The sequence below is a fragment of the Manis pentadactyla genome, chromosome 12 (genome assembly GCF_030020395.1).
Source record: "Manis pentadactyla isolate mManPen7 chromosome 12, mManPen7.hap1, whole genome shotgun sequence".
NCBI lineage: Eukaryota > Metazoa > Chordata > Mammalia > Pholidota > Manidae > Manis > Manis pentadactyla.
In genome coordinates, this window is record NC_080030.1 from 11,208,786 (window position 1) to 11,230,824 (window position 22,039).

The 22,039-nt window shown below is 53.5% G+C and overlaps 2 protein-coding genes across 6 annotated transcripts in view; one reads left to right on the top strand and one right to left on the bottom strand.

Annotated features, from left to right (window-relative positions):
• Positions 1-4,254: 4,254 nt before the first annotated feature.
• On the bottom strand, positions 4,255-19,652 carry ARMC6 (armadillo repeat containing 6). The gene is made up of 8 exons (XM_036895588.2): positions 19,520-19,652; positions 14,355-14,528; positions 13,766-13,848; positions 9,578-10,151; positions 7,849-7,994; positions 6,635-6,766; positions 6,087-6,224; positions 4,255-5,027 (listed from the first exon to the last, which is right to left on the bottom strand). Exons 2-8 carry the CDS (start codon positions 14,479-14,481, stop codon positions 4,815-4,817), a joined length of 1,413 nt encoding a protein of 470 aa, XP_036751483.2. The 5' UTR covers positions 14,482-14,528; positions 19,520-19,652; the 3' UTR covers positions 4,255-4,814.
• The window catches only part of SUGP2 (SURP and G-patch domain containing 2), a 47,800-nt gene continuing 45,203 nt past the window's right edge, over positions 19,443-22,039 (top strand). For 2 of the 5 annotated variants that reach the window (XR_008993045.1, XM_057489983.1), the window contains exons 1-2: positions 19,444-19,693; positions 21,373-21,504. Coding sequence is in view for 3 of the 5 variants with exons in the window: in XM_057489983.1 (XP_057345966.1) it covers positions 21,384-21,504 (121 nt within the window). In the remaining 2 variants the exon portion in view is untranslated. Of the gene's footprint in view, positions 19,694-19,798; positions 20,025-21,372; positions 21,505-22,039 lie in introns of those variants that run through there. The other 3 variants (XM_057489985.1, XM_036895581.2, XM_057489984.1) reach the window with 3 other exon arrangements.

A 22,039-nucleotide genomic window follows, 5' to 3' on the forward strand; every position in this document is an offset into this window, starting at 1 on the left:
AAAGTGTTTAACTTCTCTGAGTTCAAGCTTCCTCCTCCAGGGAATCCAGTGACATCCTTGTCGGGCCTCCTCACTGATAAGCCTTTTGTGAATTATTGGAATCCAAAACACAATCCCATGATGACAAGGCGGCCATTGGCCCCATTTTACAGGAAACACATCTGAGAGGTCAAGCTCTTTGCCTAAGGTCACACAGCACTTAAGTGGCTGAATTTAGAACAGCATGCTTTTTGAAAGGGGGGATAAAGCATGGTCAGAGAACAGCTACCAAGGACCTGAGCGATCTGCGTTCGAATCCTTGTCTAGCCATTGGCCCACGGCACAGTCTGCTGCAAGCTGCTTGCAGGCTGGTTTCCTCACGGGACAATGATTCCTACACCCTGATCTTTCCTCTCTGGGGCTGCTCCCATGGGAGATCTTATATTGCAGCCCTCCCCTGGACCTTCTGCTGAGAACATTTAACTCTCTCAGGAGGTCACATCTGGTACGTGAACCTCAGTTTCTCTGTGAAGTGCTGTTTATGGGATTCTTTGTGGGCAGATGCCAGCAATTGAGGGAGACAGACACCTGCCCTCCAATGCTTGGCTGTCATGGCACGTCCCTCCTCCGACCTGTTCTGTGACTCACCAAGGGCACTTCCTTAATCTCCGGGGTAGGGAGGGTTACAAATGTTCCAGATACTGACTCTTATTTTCTCTAGGTGCAGGCTGGGGTTAGTGGATATCAAGTTCAGACCAGGGGATCCTGGGAGGGAGCAAAGCTAGGCCTTAACAAGGGTTCATATTTCAGGGCTGTTCAAGCCCCCTGCTACGTGCTTAATCCACACCACCACAAAGGGCCCCTGTATGGAGGAGCAAGGGGCCAGGGGAGGGAGATGACTGAGGCTCACACTGCAAGTCACTAGCCCAACACCATCATCTGACCCAAGATTTCCACGATTGCCCCCCACTCCACCCCCACCCCAGGGACCTCCTCTCCCACACTTCAGCTGTGGTTTGCTTCCCTGCTGCTTCCAGACCCTGGTCCCTATTCTGCCCTCTGGAGAAGATGAGGAAGCTGAGGTCTGCGGAGCACATACTGGGTGTCAGATCCTTGTTGTGCTGGCTGCTTCCCAAACACCATCTCACAACCTGACTTCCAGATGGCAGGGGGGCATAGTGCTCATCTTGCAGATGAGAAAACTGAGCTTCATGCAACAAGTGCTCTTCGCTAGAAGGGCCAGGGGCTGCTTTTTATTTGCTGGTCACCTGCAAGTGACTCAAACTCCCTGCCTCAGTTTCTCCAACTATCTCCCAGGGTTGACAGCAGTGTTAATGAAAGGAATGAAGTGAAACACTCCCAGCCATGTTGGTCCACAGCAAGTGCCTCCAGAGGGTTGGTGATGGATAAACTGTTCTCGGGGGCCTGTTTCCTCTCTGTAAATAGCGCCTCATGGAATGTGGGCATGGACCAACTGCGGGTGTGGCCTGTCACCCGAAGTGGCAGATATTTATGTGGGAGGAGTCCCCCCCACTGCCAGTGCCTACCTGCCAGGCCCTGGAAGGTCACGCAGTACCCTGAGGGACAGTGCCAAGTGAGGCAAGGGTTGGGCAGCAGCCCCGTGTTGAGCTGCCTTTCCTGATGGTGCCAAAGGTACTGGCTGAGCTCTGGCTTCTGTTTGCTTGTCAGCATGCTGGCATCTTGCCACCTCTGCTGCCTTCTAATGACTAGTGATGCCCCTTGGCGTCAGGAACTGACACCCCCACTGTGGGCACCTCGGCTGTGCTGGCCAGGGTGTCCAGGACCCCAGCTCTTCTGGGGTGGCGGCTGGCTCTGGGCAGAGCACTGCCTCTTGGCCTCCCAGGGATCTCAGGAACCATCTGACAGGACGGCCACAAGCCAGGCCTGGGCCTGATGACAGACAGGGTTTAATCAACCAAGGCCAGAGAGCCATTTGCCCAAGGTCAGGTTAGAAATGCTGGCAACAAAGGAGGGGCGTGGGGGCAGGCTGAGCTGGGTTCTCATCCCACTTCAGGCCTTTGGATGCTTGTGAGTCTATCTCATCTAGAAAATGGGGTTCACAGGCCCTGCCTTTCAGAGGTGTGATCATAACCCAGGACCCTTCCTTGGCTGGAGGAATGTGTCCTAAACACAACAGTGATGACAGCCAAGCCAGGATGGTCTCAAGGCAGTCTCACTCAGCCTCCCAGAGGCTCAAGAGAAATCTGGCCACTTGTCCAAGAGCACATAGCAATAGAGCACAGCCCACACATGCTGGCCCCTCCCTTGCAGTGGCTTCCCCCTTCTCCCAGATCCATGTCATCAATGAGGACAGCAAATGCTCCTCAGAGGGATGCTGTGTGCTGGGCATCCTGAGCCAGGCCTTGCTGGGGGTCGTGGTCCTGTGCCTGTTTTCAGGTGAGGAGGTTGATAAGGGGCTGGAACAACTCTGCAATGGTTGGCATGGCCAACCTCAGTGAAATGTGGCACAGGGCCCCACCCAGCCTGGAGATGTCCACACAGGCCCTGAACCACACCCACTGAAGAGGCCTGTTTTCTCTGGCTCAGGTGGGAAGAGCTGATAAGCCAGAGCCACCCCTCCTGAAGAAGCCTGCAGCTGTACAGCAAGGCTGGCAGGGAGCTCAGGGGAAATATCTGAGCTGTGGGGCAGAGGCCCTGCCTCCAGCCATCTTGTGCACTTATTCATTCACTCAGGTGTATGTTCAGAAACATGAGAAGCTCGAGCAGAGCAGGGAGACAGAAGCCTGCCCATCTGGAGCCCCTGGCTGGTGGGGGTCAGACAAACAGGAAAGTACACAAGCACAGTGGCCTCAGTTGGGGTCAGAGATCAGAGACAGAGCACAACGGGTGATGGGGCTGGGATACCGGGGAAGGGGGGTGGCTGGGGAATACCCTGAGGAGGCAATAGTGGGCTGGAACCTGGTGCCAGGAAGGAGCTGGCCATGGGGAGGGCTGGGAAAGGGCACTCCACGCAGAGCACTGGACATGCAAAGGCCCTGAGGTGGGGAGGCTGGTGTGGCTGGAGGGAACGGTGGGGAAGATAAAGGTGGGAGGTGAGCAGGGCCTAGAGGATAGTTTGGGTTTATGAGGAGGACGATGTGGAACCTGGGGCACATTGAGAGCACAGCTGGGGTGGGGATTATAGGGCACGCACTACAGGCTTCCTAAGACTGGCAGTACCCAACCCCATGAGACAGACATGTGAGGCTCCCAGGGCCTGAGGACCACTCCAAGGTCACAGGACAGCCCCAGGGTCACACTCCCTGCTCTACTCCAGAAGTCAAGTCAGGGCAGCCTGGAGCAGGTGCAGGATACTTCTCCTACCTGCTGGCTGAGTCCCCAGGGATGGGGGTCAGGGATGGGTGACTGGGTTAGAGGTTCACATCAGCCCCACTGAGCTAGCAGGGCCCTCAGCTAGAGGCAGGGGAAGATTTGGACAGCACAGGGAGGTGGCACCAGGGCAGTGCCCCACCACAGCTATTTTCATTGGCCGATTTCCATGGAAACCAGGAGCCTGCTGGGAAAGAGCTTGAGCTGATATCAAGAACTGAACTCAGGCTCTCCACTGCTTAGGGGAGGCTCATGACAAGCATGGGGTGGGTGCTCCGAGAGAGGGCAGGGGCTCCCAGTGTGTGGGCCGGAGGTGTTGGCACCATGCCTGGAGCCCACAGGGGGTCTTGCAGCTGCCCTGACCCGACTGGGCCACATGGGATGTATGAGCTGCCAGGAGGTCACAATATGATTCCTGAGCTGAATGCAGAGGAGAAAAGCTGGGGTCTACTAGGCACAGGTGCCTGGGGACTCCCAAAACACTTAGGAGGTGGGGTAAGCACTGCAGGCAAGGTGGTGAAGCTAAGGCAATCAGGGGCCCCCCACATATCCAATACCCCTTGGAGGGGTCTCTATGCCTCTTCCATTTACAGAGGATCAAATCAATGCTCAGAGAGATTATGTCATTGTCTCAAGGCCACATCGCCGAGTGGGGGCTGGATACTGAGCTCTCCAGTCCCCCAAGGGGACTCATGCTCAGTAACAGCGATCTTGGCCCCTGCCAACCCCACAGTCACACTGACATGGCCCCAGCAGCCTGCGTGCCTGAGGACAGCAGATCACATATCCCAGGCTATTCTCAAACCCCTTTGCTTTGCTCAGCAACCCTAAGGCCTCCCTGAATGTCTGACCCTCCCCTATTCTCTGAGGCCACTGGTGGCAGCCCCTATACCACGCCGCACTATGGAAGAAACCCCTCCATTGTTCAGCCAATGGTCTTTTATTACCAGGCACCACTGGCTAGAGTGGAACCCCAGAGACTGACAGGCCCCAGTCTCTACCCTCTGTCCAGCAAAACAAGGCATCTGTGACCCATTTTACAGGTGAGACAAACAAGAGCAGGGGTGAGAGCAGCCTTGGAAGAACAGAAGTGGGACCCCTGCCCTGCTTTGAGACTGGCCAGTATGGCTCCCAAGTTTCAGACAGCTCTTCACCCCCAAGCAATGCTGAGGAGGCCCTTCCGGTAGGAAAGGGCACAGGGTGGGGTAGGGTGGGCATAATGTGGATGATGCCAATGCTGTCAGCTGGTGAGAGGCTCAGGATGAGGGCAGGCTGGGCCCCAGGGCCTGCCTTCTGCTGTATAGATGCCTCACCAGTGCTCCCTTTCCACCCCCTAGGCTGCAGCTGGCACCCATCAGAAAACACCTCCTGCTGAGTTGGGGAGGAATCCAGGAGCCAGAGTGGTAGGACATAGGGACCCCCCAATCCCCCCATTCCTGAGTCTCACGACTCACCCAGAGTCACAGCACAGACTGAGCCTGGGGTCATGGCGCCAGGTTACCCTTCTGGCCGGTCCACAGCTCTCGGAGCTCGATGCGGCAGCCCAAGTCCCGCAGGGCAGCCTTGGCCACGTCCTCGCAGTCACGGTGGGTCGCACGGGCCTGCAAGATGAGTGCTTCAGCCCCCAGGTCCAGGATGGGCTGTGAGAAGGCCTGGCTGCGAGCCACCAGGTTACGGATCAGCATACAGGCCTGTTTCTGGAAGAGAGAGCAGAAGGGGAGTGGCTGTGAGCTGGTGGGTAGGGTCTTCAGCATAACACCAGTGGGGTGATGCTAACTGCAGCCAACATTCAGTGGGTGCCCAAGCTGTGACTCATCGGGCTGGACTCATCTGTCTGCCTCATCCGCTCAGTGGCCCTGGGAGGCAGGGCTGATCCTCCCATGTCCCAGGTGAAGAAATAGAAGCTCAGAGCGGCCAAGCGCTTGGCAGGGGGAGCTCATTCCTGAGGTGTGGGACCCTCAGTTTCAGAGTGGATTCTCTGAGGCCGGCGAGAGCCTGAGGCAGGGCCCCCGGGGAAGAGGGCAGAGAGACAGTGGGAGAAGCAGCTCGTACATAGGGCCCGTCTGCCAATCACACCGTTACTCGCTCTCTTTATGTGCCACGAAGCATCCCGGTGAGGTGTTCACCGCCAGCAGGACAGCGGATGGGAAGCAGGTGAGGTGTGAGGCGCTGCCCGGACAGGGTGGTCAAGAGTGGACAAGGTGGTGGCTGAGGCAAGGGCATGGCGTCCCACGGGGGGGACCAGAGAGGGCAAAGGTTCCCAGTGGGGCTGAGCCTGGGTGTCTAAGGACCGACAAGGAGGCCCGTGCGCTGGGAGAATGGCAATGGGGGGGCAGGGAAGCTTCGAGGGTGTGTGTGGATTTCAGGCAGGGGTGGCACAGCCCTGAGTGAGGTTTGGCTCCACTGACTCCCCAGTAAGGCGTGCACAGTGGGTCCCACACACAGGAGCAGCCTAAGGGTGGCAGGAAACCTCCCCAAACCTCTGCAAATCCCCATCTCCTTCTCCTCCCCAGGCCCCTCTAAAAGGACTGCTCAGAAAGGAAAAGGTCAAATGCAGAAGCAGCAAAGGAACAGGAAAGGAGACAGCCAAAGGCAGAATCAGGCACATTTGGGAGGATGGGAAGTAGGTGCAGCATGTCAAGGGCTGGAAAAGAAGGAGACCCGAGAAGCTTGGGTCATGACGGGGACAGGGTCAGGGAGGGCCTGCATCCTGCTGCCCACTGCCTGCCCACCAGTCTCCTGGCCCCCAGGCCCACCTGCACACCAGCCTCCTGCTGATGCACCCTCATGGCCTCCAGTGCAGCCAGGGCCCCGCCGCCCTCCACGATGACCCGGCTGTTCTCAGGCTTGCGCAGGGCCAGGACACACAGGGCCGCACAGCTCTCCTCGCACACCTGTGGGGGTTGGTCACGGGATGGCTGAGAGGAGGCAGACAGACCCCCACCATCCTGACAACCCTCTGTGGCTGCCATCCTCAGTTCCCCTGGTGAGCACCCTGTGACCTCGCCTGGAGAGAGGCACATCAGCCCATCAGTGTGTACAGAACCAGACCGTACACAACAGGGCCATCCCGGGGTGACCAAAACAGCAACCATACTCTTAGGGGTGGCCAGTCCCTCCGCCCATTCCTCCTCTACTCTCTCCCAGCTGCCACACTCACCCCGCCCCTCACTCTCCCTGCCCTGCTCTGGCCCCTGCTACCCAGGCCCCGCTTGAGGAAATGGGAAGCGTCATAAGGCTGATTGAGATACTTATGGGGAACTCTGGGCCCCTGTCCCACCTCGTGGGCCCCTGGGGTGAGTACCTGGGGGCTGGCCATGTGCTGGGTCATGGCTGCCACAATGGACTGTGTCCCACCTGCATGGACAATGGCGTCTTTCACATCGTCGTTGCCTGCGATGGCCCGCAGGGCGCTCAGGACTTGCTTCACCAGGTCCTACATGGAGGGCGACGCAGGGGTCACCCCGGGGCAACCCCTCAGGTGGCACTGCACCAGGTGCTAACTGCTTGGTTACTGGGTTGTGGGAGGTGAGTATTGACGGAGGGTCTGGGGTTGTTTCCCTGTCTGAACAACAGGTGGGCCATGAAGTTGTTACTTGCTGTACAGAGAAGGCAGGGGAGGCTGGGGAGGTGGATCCTGTGGTTCAGGCCACCTGCATCCAGGCCAGGTTTCTGGATGACCTTGTCACCTCCTGCCACAACGCCTCCCACCAGACACACAGAGGGGGTTCGTGGCTCAGGCCAGCAATGAGAGCTCGAGGCTGCCCTGGCCACAGTCAAGCCCCCCGGTGGGCACTGGCCAACCTGAGCTGAAGACCGCCAGCAGGACGCTGCAGGGACTGCTGACCGCCCAGCGAGGGGCAGAGCCAAAACAGAGAGAGAGAGGGACGGAGGGAGAGAGAGACACCAGGCCCCCCCCCCCGACTGTCCAGGAGCACAAGCAAAATGCATTCTGTCATTTGCTTAAGCCGGTTCCAATTCCGCACGGGAGGAGTCTGGCTGATGTCACTGGCCAGGGTTGGTGGCAGCAGGACCACTGCTGCCGTGGGCCAGTACAGTACTCCTGCCCTAAGCAGGGCACATGGAGAGGGAGTTGATAGGTGATGGCTAGAGGAAGGGATGATGGGTGGGGGGCACCCAGGGTGGGGGGACCCCCATCCTGTTTTACAGGAGGAACCCAGGCAGCAAGCAGCGGGCCCTGCTCAAGAATCACACACCTGAGCCAGGGTCTAGGCCAGCCCAGACGAAGGCACTGCTAAAGGACAGAAATAGAGCGTGGGTGAGTCTGTTTTCCCTATAACTTCAGCTCCGGCCCACAGGCCCCTGAGAAGTGTAAACGACATTTTGGTTCTGGGATAAGCGGATAGGGCAGTATGTTCTGACTTAAGCTTGTCTGGCTAGCAGGGGTCCAAAGGGGCTAAGGTCACTGGGAGGCCCAGAGCCTACCCCAGGCATCAACAGAAATGACAAATCAGGAGATGGAGGACTTTGCACCCTGAGCTGGCTCTGGATGCCCACCTGGTGGTCGCTGCAGTTGGCCAGCAGGGTCACCAGGATGCTGAGGCCCCCAAGGTTGACGACATCCTGGCAGAACTCATTGCGGACGGCCAGGCGGGACAGGGTGCTGCAGAGCTCGCCCAGGACGCTGGGGTTGTCAGGGAATGCTGAAGAGAGACGGAAGGGACGCCGCTGGGATGAGGAGGGTGCTAGGAGCCAGCAGCCCTGGCTCTGAATCCTGCTCCACCTGGGAAGCCCCAGCCCCTCAGCCTGCCAGAGCCGCCACCTACCTGGAGAACCGGGTGAACAGCCCAGGCCTGCAGCGCCCCCTGCTGGCTGATGGAGAAGTCATGGGACCGCACCCCCACCCCCACAGTGTCCCAGATAAATTCCAGACCAACTGATGATCTATCCCTACTAAAAAAAGAAAACCATAATAGTGCTATAACAAAACATCCGAGACTATTTTTATGATCTTGGGGTGGGAATGACCTTTCTAAGTGCAGTGGGAAATCCAGAAACTGTAGAGGGACATATGGACACAGCTGACTGGGGCAAAACTAAACATGGGCACCAATGATGAGGCTGAGACACCAGGGAGGAGAGATGGAGGTGAGTGGGGGGCAGACAGCCAGCGTTCATACAGAGCTCTGTGATGGGCAGTTGGAATGTTCCCCCCTGGCTAGGTGCATCCCCCAGTGACACTGTGAATGCCGATCTGGGTGTGCAGTGGAGGTGTGCTGTAGATGTGGTGACATCCACCACCGGCTGACTTTACGTAAAGGAGGTGACCTCAGTGGTCTGGGTGGGTCTCATCCAGCTGAAGGCTTAAGAGGGAAACTGAGGTCTCCACGAAGAGAAAGAGGCTTGCCTGTGGATTGCAGTGCTGGCTCCTGACTGAACCTCCAGCCTGCCCCAAGGATTTCAGACTCCAAAGCCCAACAACTGCATAAGCCAATTCCTTACAGTAGATGTCTTTATATTACACATATCCTACTGGTTCTGTCTCTCTGGTAGAACTCTGACTGATATGAACTCCTGTAAATAAACAAGGGAGATGCAAACTATCCCCGACTTCACAGATGGTAAGGGCCTGGTTTCATTCTCTCTGGAGGTGTGGAGGGGAAACAAGGGCAGGCTGGCCTCTTTGGCAGCCAGGGCCCGAGTTGTGCACACAAGCCTGGCCATGGAAACCTAGTGCCATAGGTCCACAGGCACGTCTAGCACTCCCTGTGCGCCAGACCCAACAGGCCTTTTCTGGTGGGTGCAGTGGATGGGGACAGGGGCTTGGGGCCCAAATGTGAGTGTTGAGTGTTGTGACCTCCTGTGGCCTGCTCACTATGGCCACCCAGCGTCAGGAACATAATGTGCACGACAATTTGTGACCAAGTATAAACCAAGGTGTAAACCTCCACCGGGGACCAGCCACAGTGAGTACTAGCAACATGCCCCATCTTCAGCAAATGCCCATATTAAACTCTGAAGAGCTTTCTCTGCCCCATTCTCAGTCTGTGTGGTTGGACAGAGCTGAGCCTCCTCTCCAGATGGCACCAGAGATGGGCACAGGATGTGGTCCAGGCCAATGAGTACTGCACTGGAACTCTCTGGGAGCAATCAGGAGTAAGGACACTGTTCCACTAGGGCTGTCATGTGGGTGGGAGTAAGTGGAGAGAGGCAAGTGGAGCCTGGAGCCAGCCATACCTGAATCAGTCATAAGCTCAACTCTCACTCTTGTTATACCTGCTCCTACCTTTGGCTGCCTTGATGAGCACCTTCAAGCCTCCATTCTCCAGCACAATCATCTTGGCACGGTCGTGGGCATGGCCGAAAGGCACCCTGATGTCGTCATCAAAGGTCATGACACGGAGGGCCCAGCAGGCCTCCCTGACCACATTGGCACAGTGGCCATGCTGGGTGATGGCGCCAGTAAGCAGGGGCAACACGCCAGCTTTCACCAAGCTCTGCCGATTCTGCTCATGCTTCAGGCAGGCATGGCACACGCAGCGGATGCCAGAGTAGGTCAGATCGGCTGAGTCTGCATTCTGGGCCAGTGTGGCTACCAGTAGCTGCAGGCCCTGGGCATCCAGGAGGTCGGGCTGGCCGTCAGTCAGGGCTGATAGGGCGCTGAGGGCCTGGAGCAGGAGGCCCCGGTCACTTGCTGCAGCCAGCTTCCAGGCAGTGAGGAGGACAGGGTAGGCTCCTTTTTGGGCCGCCAGGAAGCGGCAGGCCTTGTGCTGCTTGCACTGCTCACAAAAGCGGGCAAGGTGTGCCCACACTTCCTGGGGGCGCGAGTGGGCCACAGACTCATGCAGGTTGTCCAGGACCTAGGGGTCATGGGAGAAACTTCAGTATCAGTTCAGCCCAAAGAGGGCCACTGAGACAGCACTGCATCCTTGCAAGATTCCCTCTCCTGAATTCCAGGCCTGTGGTGGAAGTTCAGCCCTGCTGTGGCAGCTTGCACAGATGTGCATAGCAGCCTCGAACTGCAGAGGCCAGGTGGAGAGGGAGAGGCCCAGCAACCTCGGTGGCCCTGCCAAGGAACCACACACATGAGTGCAGACGTACTGAGCACTCCAGTCCTAGGTGCCATTGCATGAGAGGCCCCAAACAAACCAGCAGGAGAACCATCCAGATGAGCTCAGTCAACCCAGCAGCATCATGTAAGAATACAATGGCTGTTTCAGCCTGTTGGTTATGCACCTGTAACTAATGACACACCCTCCAGTGGCCAGCTCTCCAAGGAAGGCAAAAGCCACTTTCACCAGACCAGCCGTCTCCTGCCTGTCTCTCATACATTCCACAAATATTTACTGTGCATCTGTCAAATGAAACTGCACTGCACACACACTTAATTTAACCAAATTCAGCTCTAAGCCCTTGGGAACAAAATAAAAATGAGAGTGAACAATTTGAACAAGGCAGGCAAGTCTAGCTGCCATTCAATGTCATCACAACCTGCTTTAGCATGAACCCAGGCACCTGGAGCTTAAGAAATCATCTATACAAGGCCCCAGTGAGGGTAGTTCTACAGACACCATCAGCCCAAAGGGCTCTGATTCAGCCTCAACTGCTCTGAAGGCAAGGATACCTGCTGGCCAACCCTCACTGAGCTAGATTTGTGGACTGAACTGAGAATACATTACACCATCACAGAATATTAGGAAATAGATCAAAACCAGAGCACATGACTTGAATAGACATTCTCCTAGAAGATCATGAATGGCCACGAAGCACACAAAAAGATGCTCCACATCACTAAGCATTAGGGAAATACAAATAAAAACCACAGTGAGGTACCACCACACCCATAAGGATGGCTACTATCAAAGTAACAGAAAATAAGAGGAGTTGGTAAGGATGTGACAAATTGGAACCCTGGGCGCTGCTGGTGGGAATGTGAAATGGTGCAGCCACTGTGGAAAACGGCCTAGTGGTGCCTCAAAAAATTAAATATAGAATTACCAGCTGGTCCAGCAATTTCACCTCTGGGGATGTACCCAAAAGTATTAAAAACAGAGTCTCAAAGAGATGTTTGTACGTACATGTTCACGGCAGCATTGTTCACGACCAAAGACGGAAGTAACCCAAGTGCCCATCAGATCAGTGGATGAATGGATAAACAAAATGTGGTCCAACCATTCAATGCAGTATTATTCAGCCTTAAAAAGGAAGGAGATTCTGACACCTGCTCCAGCATGGATGAAACTCAAGGACACTGTGCTCAGGGAAATAAGCCAGACACAAAAGGACAAACACTGTAGGATTCCACTTATATGAGGTCCCTAGAGGAGTCAAGTTTAGAGGCAGGAAGTAGATGGAGGGGGCTGGGGCTGGGGGCGGGGCTGGGAGTTAGCATTTCCTGGCAACAAGAGTTTCACCTTGGGAAGATGAAAGGGTTCGGGAGATGGGCAGTGGCGGGCTGCACAGCCATGTGAATGTGCTTAATGCCACTGGGCTGTACACTTAGAAATGGTTTCGACGGTAGGTTTTGTGCTTTATACATGATAACACGAAACCAGAAAAGGAGGATGTGGCGCTTGAGCAAGAACCATGCAGGGCCTGCAACACAATAGCCATTGAAGGCGGAGTACTGGAGTTCGTTACTCTGCCTTAGTCAGAGCAGAGGGGGAGGAAATGCCTAAAATTTGCATACTATATACATCAAAGTTTCAGGACATCTCTTCTTGTCCTGGGTCTTATCAGAAGGCTGAGCCTTTGAGTTGGCTAAGATCGGCATCTTCACGGTCCCTGGGTGCTGCCGGCATCCCCAGATCCTGCCACAGTCAGGGGAAGGGGCACAGCTGCTAAAGTGGAGGGAGCAACCCCACGTAGTGACAGGGGCTCTGTCCACCAACACCTGGGGTCATTCCCTCTGTGATGGATGCCTTTTATTCTGCAATCCCTCACATATAAAACTGGCTCGGCTCACTTTCTACCCAGAGAGCTCCAAGATTTCGACTCGGTTTGTTCAAACAAGTCTGTTTGCAATAAATTTTATGATTCTGTCAGATTAACTTCAGAAAGCATCATAAAGTTGACCTTCTTCATGCAGTAGAGCTACAACACATAAGTAGAGGTCAGTGGTGCTGAGGGTGTGTAAGAAATGGTCAGCTCATTTGCAAGATGAGCAAGGGCTGGGAGAAGTGAACGCCTTCCAACCCCACAGAAGGGAGAGAACGGGGTTGGCAGGAGAGACAGGACAGGGACTTTCGGATTTTATTATAAATGCTTGAGTACTGCTTGAGTCTTTAAAATCAAGAACATGTTCACATTGAAAAACGAAATTTTAGAAGTCAAATTAAGAAGAATAAAAGAGCGAAGGTTGTAAACAAACCAGCAGTTTCCTGTACTGCTGGTAGAAGACAACAGAGCTTTTCCTAGCTTGGCTCTCCTGGGAGAGGGACCTGGATCTGGGTCCCAGCTCTGACCCTCACTGGCTATGACCACAGATGGGTCACATGTCCTTGGGAAGTCTCAGATTCCAAAATCAGGTTGAGATAACACATTTTCAGATTTTAGCACAATGCGGAGTACTTAAGTACTCAGTGATTCCTAGAGACTATTGTTACTGAGATCCTTTATATGTAAAGGGTATCTACAAATCAATAAGAAAAAGATGAATAACCCAATAGAAAAATTGTCAGAAAACAAGCTTATTTTGAAATACATCACTTACTAACAAAGAAAGTCAAAAGAAAATAACAAGAGGCTATACCTCCTTGCTGCAAGGTACAACATTTTTTTCTCTCTGGATTACCTGTCTGTCAAATGGGGATAATAATCCCAACATTGAAGGTGTCTTTGGGAGAATAACTGAGATAGCATGAGGAAAGCACATTGCACAGAACTGACTCCACATTCGTTCTCAATCAACATTACAACCTTCTGCTGTTCTACCAACACTCACCACAGTTTTAATGGATGGCCTTATGGAAAGCATTTAACCTCTGAGAGTTTTACCTTCCTTGTCAGGGTCTCTGTAGAGCAAGGGCAGGCCCTGGACCTCCATTTCCCCATCCATAAGTCAGGGACACTACCACCTACCTCAGTGGCTGGTTTAACTGTTACAAGGATGGGCTGTAATTGTGTTGGTAAACAGTCAATGCTAATAGGTAATACACTCTCTCTTCCTGTGATTCCTGTCCCTCTTTCTATGCAAACTCAGTGGTCAGGAGGCCAGAGAGGGGCTCCTCCATGGTGCTCTCTACCCCAAGGCTCCCAACACCAGGGATAACTGAGTGCCATCTACCCCCAGGATGCCCTCAGACAAGGGCTCAGGGAGTCCTGCCTGCAAGCTCAGGCTCACTGGCACACACTGGGCAGGCCCTGACCTTCAGAGCCTGTGTGTGTCATCTGGGAACCAGAGAGAAGGTGCCACTGACAGACGGCTACCTGTGATGTGCATGGGACCACATCCACACAGGCCACCCCCTCCTACCTGCACGATGTCGTGTGTGGGCTCCTGGAGTCCATCTGCAGAGACTTTGGGCACCAGCTTAATAATGTTGCTCAGATCAACCCCTGTGGGGAGTGCGAGAGTCAGGAAACAAGTGGCAGCATAATCCCCACAGGCCTGCTGGAGCCACACCTAATGCCCCTTCTGCTGAGACTACGCCATTCCAGAGGCCAAGGGGGTCTGCCCAGTACTCTACCTCCTCCCTCCCCGTCTCCATGAGCTCCAGCTGGGGTGCAGGTAGGGTAAGAGGCAGGCGGCCCTGTTTCTCAGGAGACGGTTAGGAAAAGCCTCTCCAAGGCAGTGACCATTAAAATGGGCCTGCTTTGAAGGACCCAGCCCTGCAGCTGTGTGGGTGAGGTCCAGGTAAGTGAGGGGCTGAGCGAGCAAAGGTGAAAGCTGGGGGTCAGTTTGCCCAGGGTGGAGAGCAAAGAGGGGACAGGGCCCACGGCTGCCATGCAAGGTGAGACGGGGCCATGGCCAGACATCACTCTCACACATTAAGAGTCGTGGACCAGAGGTGACTGTCAGGCAAAGAGCTGGGCCAGCACTGGGATGGAGGCGTGTGCCCCACCTTGTGATTCAAACTGCTCCACAGCCTCTTTCACTGCCTCCTCTGGCCTCATCTCGAACTCCTCAATGTTTTCTCGAACAGCCGTGTCGAAGGTCTCCTGGGTGATATGCTTGGAGGCCATCTTCATCCCCTCTGCGTGGGGCTGTAGGCACCTCACAGACGTATACTCCCGGGCTGAGTAGGGGAGAAGAAAGCATCACTGAGGTCCAAAGGGCCACTGGGAGCCTGGCCACCGTTTAGGGAGCATCTCATGGGGTGGGAGCCCAGGACCACCCTGAAACCTTCTGACTACCTGAGTCACAGGAAAGGGTGATATCCTGGCACTCACAGAGCTTCTAACAGTACAGGAGAGGACAGGCGTTTACTATATTTTATCTAAGAGAAGGGGAATGCAACATGCCCTCAGTGTAGAAGAAAGTTAGTAAGATAAAGATAAAATATCTTAATATTATATATGGTTATCCAACTATAATAAAATACATAATTGTTACATTACATGTCATATGATATATATGTAATGTGTAAGAGTGTAATCACATTTTACCACATAACTACTTTGTATATAATTTTATGATAAAACAACATTATAGCTGTTACACTAATACAATTTTTAAATAAGAATTAATAATAACAGGGGGCTCATTTGTCCCCTCCTGGCGTGAGCCAGGAGCTCTGCCCTCTCACTGTATCTCTCAGTGAAAGCCTCTCCCTGGCTCTCCTACCTTGGGTGTTTGCCAAGTTCATTCTTTGGCTCCGCAAACAAGAACCCCGGCATCATCTTTGCCAGCTCATCTGAGATAACTTCGGAGTTGAGTATAGGCATCCGTGCCTGCCTTTTCTTTCACTGTCCTTATAGAAGGAAGCCATCTATGGCACACAACATTGGGCGCTCATCAGCCACTTAAATGGGACTAGCCTGGCTGCTGATCTCAAAGTCTCGAGCGACAGGTTCCCCTGCGTCTCCCTCAGTGGATCCCCCGTCCCCCTTGGGAGCCGGGAAAGTCACCTGAGTGGAGGCCAGGATTCCCCTTCAGAGGCATCTCCCTGGATGCGAGGGACTGAGGAAGGCCGTGGGCACCTGCGAGAGTCTAGGCTGAGGATGCGCTTCAGCGGCTCCTCATGTTCGAGAAAACATTGAGGAGTTCGAGATGAGGCCAGAGGAGGCAGTGAAAGAGGCTGTGGAGCAGTTTGAATCACAAGGTGGGGCACACGCCTCCATCCCAGTGCTGGCCCAGCTCTTTGCCTGACAGTCACCTCTGGTCCACGACTCTTAATGTGTGAGAGTGATGTCTGGCCATGGCCCCGTCTCACCTCTCAAAGTCCTCTCAAAGGCCCGTGTGTCTAGAATCAGACCCCGACAGCCCGACTGGGTATCCATGAGGAGTGTCTCTCTTTCTGTCTGCCTGACTTCCAGCCTGCTTCTCCATGCCGCCCCAGCCTCTGGGTGAGGCAGGGGGCATTCCTAACTCTCTTCTAACTTCATCAATGTCACAGAACCTGATGCTCAACACCACAAGGTAGGAGATGTACGCTTCGCTCTTATTCCCGACGAAATGCTGTACTTTTTATCTCATAAAACGTGTCTGGGCGCCCGTTAGCCACTTAAAAGATGATAAGTGTCAGCTGCCAGTCTCAAGTCTTGTGTGAAAGGTTTCCCAGTGTCTGACAATAAGGTTTCTGGGGGTGAAGGCAGTTTATTAACACCTAATATTTGCCGACCTCTCTTTTTAATAAAGAGGGCAACAGGCTTTAGGCCCTGAGCCTAACAGGGTTAACATCTTTTGCCATTTTACTTGTTTTACTGTATCTACCTTGTTTACTGCAGTAATACTAAGTTGCCACATTGGAATTGTCACATTGCCATTTAAAATGCATCATTTCTTAAACTTACAGTAAAGCTGCAAGAATACAACAAGGAACACTGGTATACCCTTCTCCTGGCTTCACTGATGTTAATTGTTAATCTCTGAGAGAGTGTGTGTGCATGCACACACATACACCATTTGAGAGTGTGCTCCAGGCATCCCACCCTTCCCTCTCAATGTATCAGCATGAATCTGCCAAGGGAATGTCACTCTAACACAATCACAGCTGAAACTTAACACAGGACATTTAACACCAATACAACACTGTTTTCCAACACAGTTCATGATCAACTTCCTTGACTGTCCTAAAACATTAAATAATGTTTTTAAATAATTTGTTTTTGTTTTGTTTTTTCCAGTACCGGGTCCATTCTAGAATCACACGTTACAAAAAGTGCATTACAGGGACAAGGGCACAGGGTAGGGGACTATGACAAAAGTCTGAGCACTAGTGTGGGCCGTGTGGGAAACAGGCCATTCAAGCCCCTGCTTCTCTTTGTGGAGGTGGCACAGGAAGTGATTATTCCATCTGTGTTCATGCAGATGCCCCATGGCAGGGGGCAGGGGCCAGGTCCTTCACTTAACCTGTTGGTCAGTTTTCTCATGTGACATAGGGATAAACACAGAGCATCTGCCTCATAGAGCTATAGTGAAAATTCAACTAGCTAATTCCCATAAAGCACTTAGAATATGATTTGATACAGAACAAGAGCTCAGTAAATGTTACCTATTTATTATTTTTTTGATTAAGAGGTAATTTGACAAGTTTATTTGGCAGGTGGTGCATAAGGGCATCAAACAACTCAATACTCCCTTGCTCCCTTGAAGACAGTCCCCCCAGATTCCTTTCTACCCCAGAAGAACAGGATGCATGTTTGGGAGTTGCGAAGGTTGCTAAGGATTTCCAAGGTCAAAGGCGGAGGAAGACAGTAAGGATTTTCTGTTTTGAGATAAAGAGTTTCTCAGTGGGGCACCCGGGCTCGTTTGTGTGTGAGAGGGGTGTTCCTGTCCAGCTCTGAGGGGCAGGAACTTCCCAGTTGGGGGCTGCAGGAGAAACTCTGGTCCTGACTCTGTTTCAGATGTTGCTGAGACAGGGACTGTGGGTGTGGTCAGAGTAGGGTGAGCGCCTCCGGAAAAAGCAAGGCAGGATATTTGCAGTCAGAGCAATGTAACTACATGCAAAGAAACCCCCTACTAAAACTCTGTGTTAAACATTCAGCTCCAGAGTCATTCTTCAGCGAGATGAGTTAATATACCCCAGATAAAGAAGAGTAGCACATGTTTATATTATGCTAATCATTTATAATCTGTGTAAGATCCACTTTAACATGCTAAAGGCCCAGGCCTATGTGCTGTCTTTCCTCCTTCAGATCTGATGAAGTGATTTTGCAAACTGGGCAACTAATTTAGCATGCAGGCCCAGCCATAAACACCACAGTAAAAGGCAAGAAGGATTCCACCTTAAAGATAAGATTGCATTTTAATACCCAAGAAGTTAAGAAGTCAGAAATTCTTAACTTACTCTTTAGCAAACAATACCTCAGCCCGCCTTGGGGGCTGGGCAGGTGGCCTTGTTTCCTTTGTCCCCAGACCAAGAAGCTGGTATCTCAGGGAGAAATGATCAGAGCAGGAAGTTGCTTGTGTTAAGTTAATTCTAAATATTCTACTTAACAAGTCCACACCCCTAAGCTTTTTTTCATATTCTCAAAAACCCTCAACTGCCTATAAAACCCCTAGACAACGTACCACACTGGACTCTCTTGTCCCCTCCTGGTGTGAGCCAGGAGCTCTGTCCTTTCACTTTATCTCTAAATAAAAGCCGGTACCTGGCTCTCCTACCTTGAGTGTTTGAGGAGCTCATTCTTTGGCTTCGTGAACAAGAAACCGGCATCATTGCTTTGCCACCCTGGTCACACTTCAGACCTGAGTGGGTCAACGGTGAGTGGCCACCCTACCAGAGGTAAAGTCCTAAAGGGGAAGGCCATTACACCCACTTTATGTAGGAGGATTCTGAAGTTCCGAATGGGAAGAACCTGCCAAGGATCACACAAGCAGTAAGTGACTTGGCGATCATGCTATTCTGCCTCATTAATACCTTCCCTCCACTTGGGTCCCTTGGGGAGCTTCCACCAGCCCTTTCAGTCTGCTTCCTCCTGGGACCCACTCAGAGCCCTGTGTGTGTCTCTGGACTTAGGTCCCCTGCTCCATGAGCCTCCCTCTGCCCAGCACTGGGGTCCCTGAGTAGAGGAGTCAGTGTCTGGCATTGGAACACACCCCTAAGGTGAATCCTCCAGGGTCCCCTAGGTCCTGCCAAAGGCTGGGTTGGGGGATGAAAGTACGTAACTGTAGCTCATGAGAAAGATGGTGCCAGGAGATGGGTCATTTGGGAGGCCCCTGGGGAAGGCCCCAGGCCAGGACACAGCATTATCAACCCTCAGGATGAGGTGGAGGCTTGCTGGGTGTGGGGAAGAAAGGGAGTTAGCAAGGCCCCAACTGCCAGCCAGTTTCCCTAAGCCAGGGTTCTGCTCATCAAGAAGACAATGCCCTGACCAGGGGGAAGACTCCAAAGACTCATTTTCCTCCACCCGCCACACCCACCCTGGTTCCAGCACTATCTTGCTGACCGGTGGCCTCACTTGGCTTCCTCCAGGCCACACCTTGGGCCTCTATTCTCTACTCAGCTGCCAGAGGGAGACTTGAAATCACAGAAACCACCTCACTCTCCAGCGCAAAATCCTTCAGTGGATTCCAAGCCCTCTCAGAACAAAACGCGGTCTCCTTACCAGCACTTTCTCTATCTGGACCTTCTCACTTGCACTTTCCCACCACCTCCTCATCCTTCCCAGCTACCCAAGGGACAGCTTTCATAACCCCTCTGGAGAAAAGCAGACCAGTTCTCCTAGCCCATCACTCTCTTTTATTATTGAATATTATCTCTACCCTGGACCGACAGTGTTCATTTATTTATTTGCTTTTACTGTCTAGCCTCTTCCCCAATGAAATTTAACCCCCCTAAGAAGCTAGGGCCCAGTCCGTTCTGTTTACCATTTTACCGCCACTGCCCGTGGACAAAACAGGCACTCAGAACACAGACTGCAAATGAATGCAAAAAAAAAAACCCACCAAACCCCACCCCCCCGAGGTCAGGGACGTGGGGAAGTTTTGTCCCTTGGCGGCTTCCGTATGAGTCTTATTCCCCAAAACCGAGTCCCTGAGGGCGGTGCCAAAGTGACCGGCCCGACCCCACAGCACCCACTCCCGCCCCGCGCGCGAGGACACTCGGTGGCCATTGCTTCTTACCCGGTGTTCGCGGCCACGTGGGGAAAGGGTGGGGCTCACAGCTGTCACCAGAGGAGACGCCTCTTGTCCCTTCCGGCCGCCGTACGCGCGCAGGCGCGCTAGTGGCGCCCTGCTTCGTCCTCCCTCAGCCCGCGAGCCACTAGCGGGAGTGACCAAGCTCGACAGCGATCGCAGGTAAAGCCGAGAGGACCAACAGGTGTGCGGCGGTGGCGTCTTCGCCGCCTTTTCTGAGCCGCTTCCCGTTGCCGCCGCCCTCAGGAGGGAAATTTTTTTGCCTCGGTCGTATCCACGCCCGTAGAAGAGAGCAGTGCGCTTGCGCAGAAGGGCCAGGTGGTTGTCGCCTGCGCGGCGCCGCGCTGCGGAGACCGTGACTCATTTGCATGTCCCCGCCTCGCGCGGCGGCGGCGGCGGCGGCGGCGGCGGCGGCGGCGGCGGCGGCGGCGGCGGCGGCGGCGGCAGCGGCAGCAGCAGCAGCTCCTCCGGCTCCGCGCGCGGTGGCCTCGGGGTGAGGCCTGGGCCCGGGCGTCGTGGGTGGATGGGCCTTGGGTTGGGGACTCTAGCTCGGCCCGGGGGGCGTCCCGGGTCCCCGCGATGGCGCCGCGGGCTCGGCCCTTGGGCTGCGCTGCGGCCTCGTCTGGGCCGGGTCGGCCTGAGGGGCGGTCTGCGGCCTCTGTGGCCTGACACCCACTTTTTTTCGCTCTCGGAGGTCGGTAGGCGGAGGGCCACTCCCGGAGGGGGTCATTGGTTCACTGATTCATTCATTCCACCCCAGCCCGGAGCGGCCCCGCTGGTGGGGCGATAACAACGGCCGGGCGCTGTATCCGGTTCGTTACCTTTGTAACTGGTTCATTCTCCGCAGCGGCCCCCCCCAATCCCTAAGCTGCCCATTCCATAGACGGGGAAACGGAGTCACAGAAAGATGAGTCCACTTGATTTGGTTACGAGACCCCTGGCGGGAAGACCCTGCCCTTCTTTACCAGAAAACCAGGGGCGCCCCAGGAAAAGGCCTGAAGGATGGGAAAGGGGGGTGGGGTGATGGTTATAAGAAATGAGCACAATGCAGGGCAGGCTTGGGTTTTGGAGTTGGAGGTTCCAAGATATAAGGGATGTGTTCCTGGTTAAGGAGGCAGCCGTCGGATGCCTCAGTGTTGATTCTCCGTCGTGTTCTGTTCAGTCTTCAGGGTTTTGTCCCGAAGGGACTGGTTTGCCAGGTTCCAGTCCCTGCAGTCTGACCTTGGGTGGGTCACTTAGCCTGAGTCTCACTTTCTAATGTGTAATGTCACTCATAACAGGACCCATCTCTTCGCTGAGTTTGTTGCAATAAGTAAATGAGATCGTGGGATTCTTTTCCCTACAGCAAGACCTGGCATGGGGCAAGCTCTCTCACCAGTGAGGGATTCACTTGTTGAGAAGCTTCCATCAGAGGGGAAGGCAGTTCTCAGAGCTTCTTCCACGCTATCTGGGAAATGGGAAAGATCACAGCTTTCCTAATCACCATTTGCAAGGGTTATGTTCTGACTCTCCTACATGATTATATCATTTTTGCTGCCTCGCACAGTCCTCCAGCAACCCCAACGGATACGACTGCTTTTACAGAGCTTTTAAGGGGTTCTGAGGAGATGGGGTCAGAGAAGCAAACTAAGTTGTCCAAGATCATCATGCCCGTCTTGCTTTTCTCTGGCAACACCCTTGTGACTTGGGTGTCAGATTATTAAAACAATTCAACCTCCCTCTGAAGTACCATGTACGATTATGAAATACTGCCTCCTTGCTTTGAGGGTTAGGTGAAATAGATAAATTGAGTGAGCGTTAGTTGTCATTCTTCTCTGGAATTTCCCCCCCCCTCTCTATAGGTCAGAGAAACATGGCAGCAAGGCGAATTGCACAGGAAACTTTTGATGCTGTATTACAAGACAAAGCTACCCGATATCACCTGGACCCCAGTGGTGAGGCTGTAGGTGAAGCTCTTCAATTTAAAGCTCAAGGTGAATTAAAGTGCTTTGGGTTTTTCTTTGGGGGTGGAGGAAGTAATGAAATGTTTGTTTAGGGTTGGACAGGATCATTATGCAGGGTGATACTGTTATTATCTGTAGCTTCTCCTCCCCAGCCACATTTCCCCCACCTAGAAAAGGGTTCTTTTTTTTTTTTGAGGAACATTATGTTTACTAGACTCCCTCCATTATCAAGTCCCCCACACACACCCCATTACAGTCACTGTCCATCAGCATAGTAAGATGCTATAGCATCACTACTTGTCTTCTCTGTGTTGTACGGCCCTCCCCTGCCCCCCCTACATTATGTCTGCTAATAGTAATGCCCCTTTTTTTCCACTGATCCCTCCCTTCCCACCCATTCTCCCCAGTCCCTTCCCCTTTGGTAACTGTTAGTCCATTCTTGAGTTCTGTGAGTCTGCTGCTGTTTTGGTCTGTCAGTTTTTTTCTTTGATCTTATGCTCCACCTATGAGTGAAATCATTTGATACTTGTCTTTTTCCACCTGGCTTATTTCACTGAGCATAATA

Bases quoted from the DNA above. Each gene is read 5' to 3' on its own strand.
- ARMC6 (XM_036895588.2), bottom strand. From the start codon at position 14,481: ATGAAGATGGCCTCCAAGCATATCACCCAGGAGACCTTCGACACGGCT. The intron at 13,849-14,354 runs GTGGGGCACACG...CACTCCCCACAG, and splicing joins GGAGCAGTTTGAATCACAAG to GGGTTGATCTGAGCAACATT. The intron at 5,028-6,086 runs GTGGGCCTGGGG...TCTCTCTTCCAG, and splicing joins AGCAGGAGGCTGGTGTGCAG to AAACAGGCCTGTATGCTGAT.